General features: G+C 36.0%; 4 protein-coding genes across 5 annotated transcripts; all 4 read left to right on the top strand.

The window, feature by feature from the left end:
* Positions 1-2,961: 2,961 nt before the first annotated feature.
* LOC148153087 (uncharacterized) lies at positions 2,962-4,082 on the top strand. Its single transcript, XM_088001697.1, has 3 exons — positions 2,962-3,121; positions 3,469-3,582; positions 3,713-4,082. Exons 2-3 carry the CDS (start codon positions 3,473-3,475, stop codon positions 3,933-3,935), a joined length of 333 nt encoding a protein of 110 aa, XP_087857823.1. The 5' UTR covers positions 2,962-3,121; positions 3,469-3,472; the 3' UTR covers positions 3,936-4,082.
* A 2,045-nt stretch (positions 4,083-6,127) lies between these two features.
* Positions 6,128-9,776, top strand: LOC106912300 (uncharacterized). The gene is made up of 6 exons (XM_088002275.1): positions 6,128-6,241; positions 6,436-6,537; positions 6,669-6,804; positions 9,055-9,137; positions 9,395-9,496; positions 9,626-9,776. Exons 2-6 carry the CDS (start codon positions 6,440-6,442, stop codon positions 9,774-9,776), a joined length of 570 nt encoding a protein of 189 aa, XP_087858401.1. The 5' UTR covers positions 6,128-6,241; positions 6,436-6,439.
* A 1,621-nt stretch (positions 9,777-11,397) lies between these two features.
* LOC106912301 (moronecidin-like) lies at positions 11,398-12,121 on the top strand. The gene is given in 3 exon segments (XM_088001698.1): positions 11,398-11,563; positions 11,565-11,605; positions 11,740-12,121. Coding segments are annotated over 3 exon segments (270 nt in total). The 5' UTR covers positions 11,398-11,497; the 3' UTR covers positions 11,903-12,121.
* A 1,290-nt stretch (positions 12,122-13,411) lies between these two features.
* Positions 13,412-16,249, top strand: LOC106912299 (uncharacterized). Of its 2 annotated transcripts, XM_088001696.1 has the most exons (5): positions 13,412-13,430; positions 15,208-15,281; positions 15,378-15,497; positions 15,717-15,792; positions 15,823-16,249. In XM_088001696.1, exons 3-5 carry the CDS (start codon positions 15,379-15,381, stop codon positions 16,021-16,023), a joined length of 396 nt encoding a protein of 131 aa, XP_087857822.1. In that variant the 5' UTR covers positions 13,412-13,430; positions 15,208-15,281; position 15,378; the 3' UTR covers positions 16,024-16,249. The 2 variants fall into 2 exon arrangements, with proteins under 2 accessions (XP_087857822.1, XP_087857821.1); XM_088001695.1 differs by lacking the exon at positions 13,412-13,430 and having other exon boundaries at positions 15,717-16,249.
* Positions 16,250-17,048: the final 799 nt, after the last annotated feature.

Here is a 17,048-nt window from a genome sequence, read left to right as displayed (position 1 = left end):
CAACCTTTTTGTTACATCTTGCTACCTTTTACTGGCCTTAATTTGAACTCATTTAATTTACTAATGCGCAGAAACCCTGGCATATTCTCCTTCTAAGTTCTCTCCATATACATACAGAATCAAAACCTGTAAATTATCCTCTGTCTGTTTCTGCTATTGTACGTTAGATAAGAAATTATTATAAAAATAAACTTCCAACTTCTGAAGTCTTAGTGAACTAAGACTTCACTGAAAGGATGCTTCTTCAGTTTTAGTGGTTGTTGGTGTGGTTACCACAAACCGAAGCAAAGGCTACACCTTTGCTTGACTTTCTGAATGTGCAGTTAAACAATGAGACTAAAATGTCCTTTAGTTTTCAATTTTAATGCCCAACGCCATGAGGTATCAGAGAACTGCTTTCATAAATATTATAAAAGTAATCCTTGATACAACGGACATTGATACAACGGAGAACTCAATAATAAAGAAAAACTTCACTAAAGTAATTTTCACCCGTGACAGTCCAGTAGACTCAGTTTGTTTTGGGACCAAAATTGCAACATTTGTTACTTTTTCAGCTGCTATGGTTCACTTTCACATTGCAAAGTGTCAAACAAACAAAACCCTTTGAAAAACCTGTTCCCCTCCCCGCCTGGGGCGGGGGGCACTGCACCAAGAACAACTGGAGAAAACAACACAAAAATCTCTGAAGAAGACACTGAGCACAACTTTGCTTTTCACAAAATGTAAACAAAAATGGAGTAACGTAAGATTGTAGGGGTTGTAGAACTTCTTTTTAGTCTTCGGCAAAAGACCAGGTGGTTTAGTTCACTTCCTGGTGTTGGAGCGGTCTCCAGTCCGCTTGGCGTTCACAAACTCATTTGAAACGCAGCAGAGTTCACTTCAACTGAACTGAGCCAGAGGTTTGTAGATGGACCAGAGTTTGCTTTGTTGGTCCATATCAGAGTTCAATTATGAATTCACATGAACCAAACGAACCAGACTTTCTAGGCAAACAAACTTGTGTTCACTTAAAGCGGACTAAATAAGACTAGTGACTTCACTCTAAAGCTTTTACGTGATCAGTGTTGAACCAATTGAACAATTAGATTACTTGAGACAAATTCCAAATTGACTTGTTGTGATCTTGTCCTTTGCAGGATGAAGTGCAGTGTGGCAATTTTTGTCCTGTCAGTGGTTGTCCTTGCGGCTCAACCTGGAGAAGGTTTTTTTCACCTCATCCCTGATGTCATCAAAGGTGTTAGCCATGGTATTCATGGCCTTGCTCAGTAAGGACACAATGTGCTACTTAAGTCCTTTGTAAAATGCATTTGAAAACATATCAGACTCCCTAAGAATGAAGTGCATTTCTGTTTTAGATACTAGTTGCAACTTCCTTTTCTTATTGTGATACATCTAATTTTATCAAACCAGCCTCATCCGTGGGCCTGGAAACAATGAAGTACAAGCAGACCAGCAGCAACTGGACCAACAGGAAATGGACCAGCAGCAACTGGACCAGCAGGAAATGAACCAACAGCAAAAAGACGAACAGCAACTTAACAAGCGTTCCTTTAAGTACCAGGCTGTAAAACATCGTATTGCTTAGACTCAGTGAGCAAACCTGAGAATGCTTTCAAACTTGTGCTAATTCTATAAGTAGACTTGTCTATAAGCTGGAGAATCCTTTCTTGAAAAATGTTTTCTTTGCTAAAAATTAAGTTGATCAGTTTGGCTCTTAGCCTGTTGAACAATAAACCTCTGCAGCAGCATATTGAAACCTATGTGTGTTTTACTCGAAAGAAGCCGTGTTTGTATACTTCTATTAATAGGTCAGCTTTTTGTGTTCTAAAGGACACAGATCATTGTAAATAACACCATCACTTAGACTTTTAAGTTGTTTTTTTTTTGTTTGTTTTGTTTTTAATCAATCGTCTTGTCCAGCAGCTTAACTTTGCTAAAGTAGGTTTGGTTGTCCTCTAGTGTCAGAAATGGATTTAATTTTCAGGAAGGGTAAACAACTGACTTTTTTCTGCTGTTTCTACTTAAATGCGACCTATTGTTCTTCCATGAAAATATTAGTATTGATCTTTTGGTTATATAAAACATGTTCATTACATTTTTTTTTGCACAAAATCATTTTTAGATAATGAGATTTTAGTCTGCTCAGTTCTGAATACATTGAACTCCTTCCAGAATGAGATGTTTTAGGGCCTCCTGTCACTTTAAATCCTAATAAGCTGCTGCTGCCCACGCCCCCAACTCTACGTTTACACATGAAAATGGCTCCAAACAAATGTGTAATGATATAACTGTACATAGTTGTACAAATGTGCTGGATCTCTGCTTGGGTTGCTAGGTAACGGGCTGGGCTTCTGGGGTTACTAGGTGAGAGGTCATGCCTGCTGATTTGTGACGTTACATTTTGGAAGTTTTTGAAACCGCTCATTTTCCAAAGACCAAAAAAACATGAATGTATTCCCAAAAAAACGGCGTGATGGTGAAACATTTATAGGCTCTTGAATCTCATTAATGTCTTTAAATGTTTAGCAGCACAAACACGTCTTCAGTGAGGCTGGAATGAAAAAAAAAAAGCAGAATAGACAAAAGAAACAGCAATATGATCATTTAAAAAATATATATTTCTATTTATCACACATGGTTGATTCTTGTCAAGAGTGAAGATCAGGTTAGACTGGGCGTCTTTTCTCCTATAAAGAGTGAAATTATCAGTTGAAAGGTAATTACTGTAAATACTCGTTTCTTGGTCCTATATTAAAACTATATTTATGTTCAGTAACAATAATGTGAAATTTAAAAAAAGAACATTAAACATCAAAACAGAACTCCTCCAGTATAAAGTCCACCTGAATTCAGTTTGATATTAAGAAATAGGAGTTCTGTCTGATGCAACTTTTCGTTGCACATTTTAATAAAAACGACCAACTGTCTGGCCCACATGCCACATCAGGTCTTTCCCCACCTTGTTGTAATATTTTAGATACTTTCACAATATGATAATCGACTCATTGTCAGATATATAAGTAGAGAGGGGCAACAGTCTACCAGAACATCGGCTACCAACGTTGGTGAAACCCTCGACTGTCAGCTACAGAGCAGCTTTTCAACGCCTACAAGAAAGGTGAGAAATAAATAAATATAATGCAAATATTATATGTATCTTTGGGAAATCTTACAGTTTAACTATGTCTGCCAATTACATTCAGCAGCAGAACTTTAGAAAAACCATATTACTGATGCAATGGTTTTGCCCTGAAAAATGATTCCTCATTAACTTTGGGGTGGGGCAGAAACTTAAGTTGTTTTATTGTAAAAAAAATTATGAGCACAGGTAGGACAGTACCAGAAAAAAACAAGTTTTATTGATTTAAAGAGCTCTTATACCTAAGATATTCTACAAAGAGTGCTAGCTTTTATATCTTTAAAACCTTAAAAAAATAAATGTGTCAACTGCTTTTTTTTCTTCAGCAGGATGAAGCTGGCTGTGGTATTCCTGGTGGTGTCCATGGTTGTGCTAATGGCTGAACCTGGAGAAGGATTTTTTGGGCATATTTTGGGACATGTTGTGGGACGATGTGCCAAGTAAGATGTTTAAGTTCTTGGTAACATCTTAAAACTCTTAAAGGAACAAAAACGTCGATTTGCCAAATATACAACAGCTTTTTTTAACCCTCATCTCTCTGTGCTCTTTCCTACTGAACTTTTCTCTTAGTGGTATCCTTGGAAAGAAGCAGGCAATGGAACAAGCCGACCAGCAGGTGGACCAGCAGATGGACCAGCAGGTGGACCAGCAGGTGGACCAGCAGGTGGACCAGCAGATGGACCAGCAGGTGGTCCAGCAGATGGACCAGCAGGTGGACCAGCAGGTGGACCAGCAGGACGAAGACCAGCTACAAATGCAAAAACGTTCATTTCAGAAACACAAGCTTCATTAGGCAACGACCCAAATATAATTTGGGTCAAGTTGCCCGACCTGTTGACAAAATAAACATGCATTTTGCTTTTCCTGAAGGATTTTTGCTTTATTGATTTTGATACAATTAATTAATAAATAAAAATGGCTTGGCAGCACAATAAACTGATTTTGCTTCTGTATTTTTTCTATTTGAAAATTTTTATGACCAATTCCCAGTGATGAGAAGTCGAAGCCCCATGCTAGTAAAATAAAATATGGTCACATCAAGTATGGAGTAAACACTACTGACGTATTTTTGAATACTAACTTTATATTTGGAGACAATTATAACTGATCACTTGTCCACACCATGCAGCAGTACCAATATTTCAACAGTCTTTGATATTATTACAATGACTATAGTTCAATAATATGCACCATTGGCAGTAAATAAACTTTTATTAAAAGGTGACCTATTATGCTTCCTTGATCAGGTTTAGACATCTCTATTTTACATACAAAACATGTTCAGCAGGTTTTTTGTATGAAATTGTTCTCTGATAATCAGATTATTTGATCAGTTTTTTCCTATTTTGAGCTGCTTTAGGGCTCCTGTCACTTTAAATCCAAACAAACGTCTGCTGGCCACACACACAACTCAACGTTTACGTTTGCACATAAAAATGCAAACACATGCACAATTATACAACCATACATCTTTGAAAAGTATTAGTAGAGCCTCCTGCACAACCAATGAAAATACAGCAACTAAATACTGCAGAATTTTTCCCCTTCAAGTAAATAACTTGAAGATTTTGTAAGAAGAAAAAGTCCGTTGCTGCCAGTAACAAGTAAGGTTTTCGTATTTTGTAGAGCTCAGATGCAGAAGCTACAACATAGCAGATAAAATGGCTGCAGACTGAAGTGACGATGTGTTTAGTTTTTAGTTTGAAGGTTGGATCATTGCATCTGTTGGTTTCAGTGAAGGGGTCTGGAGAGAATGCTCTGTTGTTTTACTTTTGCAAATTGAAAATGTTCACAATAATATTACAGTTTAAAAGGATATAAAATAGAGGGAGGGAAATGGATGAAATAGTTGTAAACATTAGAAAATGATGAGAGTTTTATGCAAAGTTGCTTTTGTATTCAGTTATCCAGTGTTAACAGTATTTCATTAGTAGGAAACCTTAAGATCTATGCTATCCATCGGTGTGTTTGTGGAAGAAATCGATAAACAGATTTTTTTTTTACAGCTGTTTTAATCAATGAGACTTCTTTAAACGAATAGAATAAACCGATCATAATTCCCCCCAAAACAACTTTAAGAAATCTGAAGAATAGATCCGACCCGACGAATAAACTTTAATTATAAGGCCGAACCCGGAGTAAACCCAACAAACAGTAACATTTTACTGCTTTCATTTTTAGACAATAATTTCATTAAGCAGAGTAAATGATCTTGTTTGTAGCTTTTGTTTGACATGTTCCAGCTCCATCTTGTCACTTGTATCTACAGGGTGAGTCAAATGCAAATCATCTGGGATGTGTGATTGATAGGAGCGGAGCGGCGTGTGAATTTATTGTGCTGCGCTTGTTAACGTCTAAAGTACCTCGGCACCTTTTTTCCTTTCTTTATTTCCTCTGCAGGGTGAACTATCTAAACAACTCTTTAGACTAAAAAACAGATTAACAACTTTATATTGTGCGTTTTGTGTGGTCTTTATTTTGCTAGATTAATTGTAGGGTTTTTTAAATTCACCACAGAAGTGAGTTCAACCATCCATCTAATAATTTTGTCCCAAATTTTGTGTCACAAATCTAACCTCTACTTCAGCCCCCTTGCCTGGTTTGTGGTTCGTTGAAGTCCTCCTCCTGTCAGACTTTCCCAGGACAAAAAATACTTTCCCACAGAAATTCAGATAAGACTGGACGGTTTCTCTATAAACTAGTGAAAACATAAGTTAAATGGTTATTATCCTTGTAAATATTAAAAGCACATTGGTGTTTAGAAACACGAGTGTGATAACAAAATTTAAAATGCCTCCAATATCTGTTAAATTATAAAGTCCACCTGAATTCAGTTTGATATTAAGAAACAGGAGTTCTGTCTGATGCAACTTTTTGTTGCACATTTTAATAAAAACGACCAACTGTCTGCCCCACATGTCACATCAGGTCTTTCCCCACCTTGTTGTAATATTTTAGATACTTTCACAATATGATAATCGACTCATTGTCAGATATATAAGTAGAGAGGGGCAACAGTCTACCAGAACATCGGCTACCATCGTTGGTGAAACCCTCGACTGTCAGCTACAGAGCAGCTTTTCAACGCCTACAAGAAAGGTGAGAAATAAATAAATATGATGCAAATATTATGTGTATCTTTGGGAAATCTTAGTTTGTATTCACTTATCCAGTAAAAAATATGTTCACATGCTGTCCATCGGAGATGGCATGCAGGTTTTGTAGACAAGAGTGCTAGCTTTTATATCCTTGAAAATATAAAAAATAAATGTGTCAACTGCTTTTTTCTTCAGCAGGATGAAGTTGGCTGTGGTATTCTTGGTGGTGTCCATGGTTGTGCTAATGGCTGAACCTGGAGAAGGATTTTTTGGACGTATTTTGAGACGATGTGCCAAGTAAGATGTTTAAGTTCTTGGTAACATCTTAAAAATCTTAAAGGAACAAAAACGTCGATTTGCCAAATATACAACATATACTTTTTAACTCTCATCTCTCTGTGCTCTTTCCTACTGAACTTTTCTCTTAGGGGTGTCTTTGGAAAGAAGCAGGCAATGGAACAAGCCGACCAGCAGGTGGACCAGCAGATGGACCAGCAGGTGGACCAGCAGGACGAAGACCAGCTGCAAATGCAAAAACGTTCATTTCAGAAACACAAGCTTCATTAGGCAACGACCCAAAAATAATTTGGGTCAAGTTGCCCGACCTGTTGACAAAATAAACATGCATTTTGCTTTTCCTGAAGGATTTTTGCTTTATTGATTTTGATTTCCATTTGTTAATCTCGGATTAATAAGAGAGAGAATCTTTGACTTTTCTTGATCAACTTTTAGATGGCAGGTTTATATCAAAATTTGGTGTGAATTTAATTTTACTGGGCTAAATAAACTCAAAAGTAGTATCTATATTTTTTATCCCTCGATGTTGACATATGACAAATGGTGAACCATATATATATATATATATATATATATATATATATATATATATATATATATATATATATATATATATATATATATATATATATATATATATATATATATATATTTTTTTTTTTTTTTTTTTACCAGAGAATCATTAAAACAAAACAAAACAAAAAAAACCTAAAGTTGAACTTTAAGTTCAACTGTTTTTGAGCAGAAAATGATCTGAAGCACCAGGAAGTCTGAATGAATGGCCTAATTACAGCTGGAACTGAATTGTGACTAAAATTAGACTTTAAACTGGCTATAATCCTTTCGGTGTGTGACCTGAGTTAACCCTTAAATGCGTAGCGGCAACTGTATTTAAAACTTACTTTCTTGTGTATATAATTTTACTGTGGTTTGCAAAAGTATTCCATAATTTACCACAAACAATATATTTCAACTGAATATAACTTGACCAACACAAAGCAGTATATTACAGAGCCCAAAACAGGACATGAAAAAAGAAAAAGTTGATCCCAACTAAGGCTACTTCAGTCACACTGCAACCTGAAGAGACCCAAATCAGATTTTCTGTCAAATCAGATTTTTTTTGGTGTGGTAATTCTAATTCCCAAATGTTCGTGATCTCCAGCGTGAACTGCAAACGACATGAAAGTGTCGCGCATGCGCAGTAGAGGGCGCAATAGCGTCAGCGTTCTCAGTGTTCTGCCAACCGCCATAAAAAGAAGAAGAAGTGCTCAGTGTTTGTGGAAGTAAACATGGAGGCTAACGGTGGAGCTTAGCTTACATATTTGAAGTTGTTGTCCGGCCGGAGCAGCATATTAACAACTTAATCAGTCATAGTTGTTGTTTTTCTTCCCACTTGCGCTTATCAGGACGCAGAACAGTGACGTTTGTCGAGTATCAGTGACGTTCAGTTCGGATGACTGAGACCTGCACGTTTGGTCACATTTGAATCGGATACGTATCGGATTCCCAAGTGGCCTGGGTCTTATTCGAAAAGAATCAGACCTGTGTTGTTCAGGCTGTCCTGAAAAGATCTGATACAGGTCACATTTTGTAAAATAAAATAAAATTAAAAATATCAGAATTATGTCAGTTCAGGCTGCAGTGTGAATGCAGCCTTAGTTTTAAGTTCCTTTTTGGGTGAAAAGGCTTTTATACAGTTTCTGTAAAGCTGGTAGTGGAATCTAAACGAGAGACCTGGAGGTCAATTTTCATCGTTTCCTAGAGCCGTCCCAGATGAGGACATCATGCAAAGAGACACAAAGCTGAAGTTGGTCTCCGATTGAAGCTTCTGATTTGGGAAATGGGTGATTCCACCAAATTTTTCACTCCCTTCAGCATCTTTAATCTACTCTAGTTAAAAAACTACAACACCTAAACTCTTCAAACCCAGACTGGATTATTCTGCCTTAGTAGCAAAACATTTAAGACAGTTTGTGATTTGTGAAAGTCCAATATAGGGTGATTTTAGTACTTTCTATGCATCTGGACCTCACTAGAACTGCTCTGGTTCCTTAGCTGACACACTCCAGATGTGTGTGTGTAATAAACACGCCTTTCCACCCAAAAAACAAACTCCTGATTTTTCAAACATTTCACGGGATCTTGAGAAACTAATTCAGAATCCCTTTTTTCCCCATGTCCCTTTATATATGACTCAAAAAAATTCTTTCATTAAAAGAACTGAAAAGTGCGGTGTGTAAAAACTATTCAACCCCCTTTTTTCTGAGTGACGTTTTTGTAAATATTCCAGTTTCTTTGTCTTACATTGAAGCAGTTTGATGATTAGAAACTTGAAATGTAAAAACAGAAACCTAAATATCACAAACCGTCGAATTGCTAAATTCTTATCACCAGTTCGTCTGAATTCACTTTGGTGTTTGTCTGATGCAACTTTTGGGTCAGATCCTTACACACTGTTTTTGCAAAATTTTAGACAGTTTCACATTATGATGAGTAACTCACAGTTAGACACAGATATATATAGAGAGGGACAGCAGTCCATCAGCACATCGATTACCAACGTTGGTGAAACTCAACTGTCAACCTCCAGAAAAAAGGTGAGAAATAAATACATTTTGGCTGAATTTACATATGAATATTTAAGAAACTTGGAATTTTCTGCCAATTAGTTTGAAAATTAAAGAACTGGCATGAAAATATTGATCACAAACTTTGAGGAAAGTTTTCTGTCCCTCCTTCGTGACCAAAACAGATGCTAATCGCCCCAAAGAAGACATTTTAAAAATATTCTGTATCAAAGTGAGCTATTTATAGCATTCAGACAAAAGTGTTCATTGGAGTTTTTCTTCTTCAGCAGGATGAAGTTGGCTGTGGTATTCCTGGTGCTCTCCATGGTTGTGCTTATGGCTGAACCTGGAGAAGGTTTTATCGGACATATTTTGGGACGATGCGCCAGGTAAGATGTTTAAGTTCTCGGTAACATCAAAAATCTTAAGGGAACAAAAAAGTCAATTTGCCAAATATACAGCATATACTTTTTAACCCTCATCTCTCTGTGCTCTTTCCTACTGAACTTTTCTCTTAGTGGTATCCTTGGAAAGAAGCAGGCAATGGAACAAGCCGACCAGCAGGTGGACCAGCAGATGGACCAGCAAGAACTGGACCAGCAGGACGAAGACCAGCTACAAATGCAAAAACGTTCATTTCAGCAACGCAAGGATTTTCAGCGTTATTAGGCAACGACCCAAATATAATTTGGGTCAAGTTGCTCGACCTGTTTACAAAATAAACATGCATTTTGCTTTTCCTGAAGGATTTTTGCTAAATTGATTTTAATACAATTATCTGATGAATAAAAATGGCTTGGCAGAACAATAAACTGATCTGTTTGTGTATTATTTCCATTTGTTAATCTCAGATTAATAAGAGAGAGAATCTTTGACTTTTCTTGATAAACCTTTAGATTGCAGGTTTATATCAAATTTGTGTGAATTTAATTTTACTGGGCCAAATAAACTCAAATTTAGTACTTATAATTTAGTACTCAATGTTGACACTGGACAAATTGTGAACCATGAATGTTGCTTTTTTTTTTTTTTTTTTTTTTTTTTTTTACCAGAAAATTGTTAAAGAAAAAAGAACAACAAAAAACTAAAGTTGGACTTAAAGTTCAACTGTTTTTGGGTTATGCAGCAGAAAGTGATCTGAAGCACCAGGAAGTCTGAATGAATGGCCTATTCAAAGCCAGGACTGAAGTGTGAGACTTTAAACTGGCTAGTTTGTGCTCTACCACTAGTTCCATTGGCAGGTTATTTCAATTAAATTATGGAGAAAATACCTTGCTATAAGTGAAATAATCTGCCAGTGGAACTAGAACTGGGTTGCTAGGAGACGGGGCGGGGCATGGCAGGCGTTGCTAGGTAACGACGCCCATGGAACTAGAACTTTCCATCAGTATTAAGGAACTATTGACTTAAACAAGTTCATGTTTATTGGTGAGAAGTTACTTGTAAGTCAGTTTTGTCTCACTGGGATATTTGCACTTAAGTCTAGACCAAAATACTTGGTAAGATTTTATTTTTGCAGTGAAATTTTTAGAGGAATGAGAACATGAAACTTACTTCCTTTATCTTTTTTAGATGTAAAAAATGTTAGAGCTTTTAAAAGAGCCCTGCGTAATAACTTCATCATATGTTATGTTACTAATGCTATATTAAATACCAATACTATAGAACATACAATATAGAAAAATATAAATTGTTTTCTGTTTCATTGATTTGTCAGTCAGGAATTGGTCCCATACCATCAAATTATTCACCAATTAATTGATGTTAATCTTTACTAAACATCAAAACATCAGATTATTTTTCACTTATAACATGGAAAAATATCTTGTTTTTTAATCTGCCAGTGGAACTAGAACTTTATCAAATTTAAGAAATTATTTAAAACAACAACAAAGTTAAGTTAGTTAAGTTAGTACAGTTAAAATAAGATGAAACTAAGATATTTTCAACAGAAGATAGATAAAATTACTTGGTAATGTTTTGTATTTTTACAGCTTGAGGTTAAAAAAGTGAAAGTTTGTCTTACCCAATTTTGCTGTAATCTCAGATTAGATGGTCAACCATCTGGCCCACATGCCATAATCATCACCGTCCAGCTTTTGCAATGTTGCAAACCAGCTTCACAATATTATAACAAACACAGATGGATGTGTTTATAGAGGAGCAGCAGCTCATAACCACCACTGTGACCCTGCAGCGTTTTCACTCCAGGTCTCAGGAAAGAACTGAACTTTTGACCTGAAATTACCTGAGAATGTTTAAGGAAATTTAACATTTCACCACACTGAGTGTACAAATTTATGTAAGCAAATAATTAAAAAAAATGATTACCATTATTTGAATAGTTTTTCCTATATTTACGTGCATATATTTGTCTTTTTCCTTGCAGGATGAAGTGCAGCACAGCATTTCTGGTGCTGTCCTTGGTTGTCCTGTTGGCTCAGCCTGGAGAGGGATGTTTTTGGTCTCATTGCTCACGCCATTCATGGCATTTCTAGGTAAATATCACATTTTTCTGCTGCTCTTATTTCCGAAATTGATTTCTCATCACGTCTCAACATCATTAATAAGAAAACATGAATTATCAGTTACATAACTGCTCTGTTTCTTTGTTTCTTTCCTTTCCTGTCAGCCTAATTCATGGAAAAGAAACAAAACAACAAGCAGACGAGCATCAACTGGACCAGATGCATTTGGATCAGAAACTGGATCAGCAGCAGTTGGACCAGCTGCAAAAAGAGCAGCTGGACAAACGCTCTCTGAAAGACAAGTTTGCTCAGCGACGATTTAATTAGGCCAAACCTGAGGCTGCTTTCAAATCAGGTTTTTCCCAACAAGTTATTGGTCAAACTTTTTCTAAAAATATACAGTTTGTCTGCTTGTTAAAGTGTCATTTGATCAACAACAGATAGAAATTGCACATGAATATCAATTTGTATCTGATATAAAGAAAATAAGTTAAGAAATGTGGTTTTTTATTGGTGGAAATTTGTAATCATAAACTGTAAAAGCTGCTAGGTCCACTTTTACTGATTCAAGCACAATGACATTTGGTCTGAAAACTTCCAAACAGTGGATTTAGAAAGAAAAAGGGTCATTTCAAAATGTAATTTCCATCATGGGAGAAGAAGTGAACGTGGTTGAGGAATGAAAATACTTTAGATTTAATCTGGACATCACAGACCAGACTGGACTTCTGCAGAAACAACAAAAGTTTTTCTGCAAATATCTCAGTGCACTTAAAATAAGACAAAACTAACTTACAAGAAACTTTTCAGCAAAAATAGAAGCTTGTTTTGAGCCAACAGTTATTCAGTATTGATATATATATAAAGTTATCATTCTTCCCATATTATTAATAAAATAATCTTCCAGTTTAAATAGTACTTTGTAGAAATCAATATTAAGAAATTATTGACGTAAAACAGGCTCCTGTATCTGTCTGAAAAGTTACTAGTAAGTTAGTAAACTTGAAGAAATAAAAATCATTTGTTAAGATTTTGTGTTTTTGCAGTGTGTAGGAGATCCAACAATTCTTAGAATAATTTAATTCAAACTGACTTGGCTAAGATAGTTATTTCATGAGCTGAGATGCAAAATCTGTCCTTGCTGTGTTACAGTAAGTCTGACTGACATTCGCAGTCTCTGTCGCTCCAGAGTCAGACAGCGAGTCAGGAGACCTGAACCGGAGATTAACAAACACGCTCATCTTTAATCTTAGTTACTGGGTTAATTTGATAATTTTCTTCACAGCTTTGGAATAATGTAGGCATGCCAATAAAAAACCCATGAAATTTAAAGCTGAGACGCTTCGCAGCAGGAGAGAGGACCTCAAAAGTCTCGCTGAGTCTGCACTAATTCATTTCAGATATTTTGAATTTACAAACAAAATTGAAGTAGACTAAAGGATTGGTCAAAACAAAACCCTGTGAAAATGTGTGAAGTCTACAGTGAAACAAGGCGCCTGCTTCAACAGCAACCATAGGCGTAAATCCCGGGGAGGTTGGTGGGGTCTGGACCCCCCCAATCTTGGAAAAGTCTAGAATTGTCCCCCCAAAAAAATCATTTAAGAAACATTTGCATTTAAATAATATCAATATGAAAAGGCAGAAACAAAGAACAAACTAAATCTGCCATTTATCTCAGAACAAAATAAGAATTAATTTTTCGGTCCCCCCTACCATTACTAGAACAATGGTTCAGTCCAGCTTGAAGGAAGAGCAACAGCTGGCTGAATGGCACAGGCTGGTCAGAGCCACTGAAGTGAGGAGCTAGCTGTTAGCTGTTAGCTGTAGCCCTGCAGCACAAGAATAAAACCCTCCAGTAAGTAAATACTTAAAACACATGTAACACATTTTATTTACCTTCACTGCTCAATAAGAAACACATTAACAATAAAGATCAGACTGCAGTTTGTTATTTTATTACTTTAGCTAAATCATGATGAGCTGGCTCATTAGCAAAGCTGCTACTTTGCTTTCATAGACTTAAGCTTTTTTGTCAAAAGTAGCAAACATCTCATTCATATTTCACTCTTTCACGTTTAGTTAATTAGAAGAGTTTGAAACGGGAGGAGAGGCTGAGCAAGTGGACCAGCTCTGTGTGGGAGCCGAGAACTGAGAAAAAACAGAAAGCTGCCTTTATTTCTCACAGTCTTCACCGTAGAGCCTTTAAAATCACAAAATAAAATCTGAATATTTTTCCATATAAACCTGGGTGCTTTAAATATTACATTTAAGATATAATATCCCCCAGATATCCATTCCTATCTACCTGTTGGTTCTCCGTCTCCATGGCAAAACTAAAAAAGGCTTAAAAATAAAGCAACTTAACGAGTTATAATTTAAATAACCCATAGCTTGTTTTGGGAGCCATTTCAATAAATCAATGTTTATGAGGAATTTTATTAAGAGAAGTTATTCATTAAAGCTTTTTTATTTAGAACCTTAACATTTTGTAAAGGTGTAGCAGATTTGAGTTTTAGTTTTATTTCTCAATAGGTTGCTTACTGAGAAAAACACATCTGATGTGCATGACTAGTGATTTTTGGTCCTACAGCTAGAATGTGGTTTAGAAACTATTTAAACCACATTTTACATTACTTTTCACTGTAACTTTGTCGACCCCCGAAAAATTGGTCTTAAGAAATTTTCCTGTTTATCTTCGCCCCCAATAATGAGAAGGGATTTACGGCCTTGATGGCAACCAAAGTTGAACTTCTGAAAGCCGAGTCAAAAATTAAGCAACTTTTATCAGGGAGATTAAAGTCAACAATAAAACAAAGATTATTTTGTTGTTGGAAGGCTTCATAATGTTTTATATGGAAAACTTTAATCTCAGAATCCTGACTTTAATCCTGAAAATCTCGTAATTGTGCTTTAATATCTAAATTTTGACCTTTTCTTATAATTCTGACTTTAGTTTGAAAAATCTAAATTAAAGTCAAAATTCTGAGTTTAATCACAGGATTCTGGTGTTTTTCTTAGAAATCAGACGTTAATCTTCTAAGATCAAAAGTCAAAATTCTGAGAAAAACAAATTTTGAGAAAAAAGTCAGAATTAATATTTTTTTAGTGGCCCTATTCCTCTCCATGGACTTGTAATTTCATATTTGTTTCTGACTTCTTTTAAAAAAATAGTAAATAAATAAATACATTAAAAAAAAAAAACTCATGGTAAATCCAGGTTGAAACTATTTGTTGTCTAGAGTTTAATTTTTCACAGTTTTATCCCACTTCAGGTGTGACGGCTACTAAATGAGTGGCTAATCAGAAACGTCCCAAAGTTTGACTCGTATTTAGCAGCAGGAGCTTTTAACCCATCCAGGACTTCCAGCTTGAATAGCATTCAGGCAGCTAGAAGCGGTAAAGTTATGGTGGCATGAATGAATCAAGAACGCATCCCTGGGTTACTCCACAGCTCACTGTACCTGATTTCTGTGGTTTCCCAACAGCCACGGTTAAATTACGACTAAAAAAGATTAAAATTATCTTCGATTAAATTTTTCGAGGCCCAAGTGACAGATCTAATGATTACCGTTTTTGCAAAATCACACGGTGTTTCACAATATTATAAATTCCTCATTCATGCGCATATATAGGAGGGTGCAGCTTTCTGCCAGGATGCAGATCATCATCTTCTCACACAAACAGCATCTGATCAGTCAGTGGAAAGGTAGGAACCAAATACTCTCAGCTTCATTCTCAGTCTAATTTTACCTAGATGTACTTCTTAGCCAATGACAGAGGAATGGTTTTTAATTTTTTGCAGGATGAAGTGTACAACGCTTTTTCTCGTGCTGTCCATGGTTGTCCTGATGGCTCAGCCAGGAGACTGCATCTTTGGATGGATCTTTAAGGGAATCCATCATGCAGTTCACGGCATTCGCAAGTAAAAATAAGTTGATATAAGTGGATAAAAACATTTAGCATTAGTTTATTTTAAAAACATCTAGGATTTGGCTCATTGAAGTAAAATAAAAACATTTAGCATTGGTTCATTCATGTAAGTAAGAAACAGATTTAGAATTGGTTCTTTTAAATAAGTCAACTGCTTTGTTGTCAGCTATTTTGTTCCGTTGAACTGTGAACTTAATTTTTCTCCTACCAGATTGATTCATGGGAGGGAAAAAGCTGCAGAAGTGCAAGCAGACCAACAGCAACTGGACCAGGATCAACTAAACCAGAAACAACTGGACCAGGATCAACTAAACCAGCAACAAGTGGACCAGGATCAATTAGATCAGGATCAACAGGACCAGGACCAGCAGGACCAGGATCAACTGGACCAGGACCAACAGGACCAGGACCAACTGGAGCAGGAGCAACTGGACCAGGACCAACAGGACCAGGAAGATCTGGACCAGCAGCAGTTGGACAAACGCTCCTTCCAATCTGCACGTCGTCGCTTTGATTAGATACAAGAGGCCACTCTAGATATGCCAGCAGTTCTTGGTTCTAAACATTTTTCAACCTTCTTTATGTTGAATCAGTTCTGAATACTTTGCTGTTATGGGATCTGTTTGCAAAATGAAAAATAAACCAACGAAGCTGTACAGAGTGCAGCCAAAGCATTCCGCATTGTATGTAAAGCTGCAGAGAGTTTTGTCAGAAGTGAAATGCAAATAAAATCATTTTCTGTAACTCTTGATGCAGTTTCTAAGTTTTATAAAATGAAATGAGATTACAGGACTAATGTTCAACTGGCAATATCTGAAATTCAGATAATATTACACAGAGAGTTGGACACATGGGTGCATGACAAGAAGGTCTTCGCTGCAAAAACACAAAATTTTTGTTCTTTTTATCTAGATTTTGCTGCAAATGTATTCATAGTTAAAATAAGAGAAAACTAACTTAAAAGTAAACTTTCATCAAGAATATTAGAGCTTGTTTTAAGTCAATAATTCCTTAATATTAATGAAAAAGTTCTAGTTCCATTGGTGCCGTTACCTAGCAACACCACCCAAGCCCAGCCCGTCGCCTAGCAACCCTGTTCTAGTTCCACTGGCAGATCATTTCACTAATAACATGGAAAATAATTTGTGAAATAATCTGACAGTTGAACTAGAACTTTTTCAGCAATATGAAGGAATTGTTGAGTTTAAGTTAGTTTTGTTTTATTTCAAGTGTACAAAGACATTTGCACCAGAAACTAGAAATACTTGATAAGTAGTGATGAGACACAATGTTGTGTCTTGCAGTTTTGCTATAAAGTATTTAAACCATGAGAGTAATAAGGCAGTCATGTATTATTGGAGACACTTAAAATAGAGACGAGATAATAAACTAAAGTTCACAAAATCATTTAGGAAACCTTGTACACTTCAAAAACATAAAATCCTGCCTAATATGTTTGTCTAGTTTCTACCACACTTGAAGTCAGAAAAAAACTAAGTTAAAAGTAATTTTTCAGCAGATTATATAAGCTTGTTTTAAGTCA

Source organism: Poecilia mexicana, unplaced genomic scaffold (genome assembly GCF_051168715.1).
Source record: "Poecilia mexicana isolate PSO_F unplaced genomic scaffold, ASM5116871v1 scaffold_21, whole genome shotgun sequence".
NCBI classification, from domain to species: Eukaryota; Metazoa; Chordata; class Actinopteri; order Cyprinodontiformes; family Poeciliidae; genus Poecilia; species Poecilia mexicana.
The sequence above is the reverse complement of the archived record's forward strand: the minus strand, read 5'-3'. Positions and strand labels throughout refer to the sequence as shown.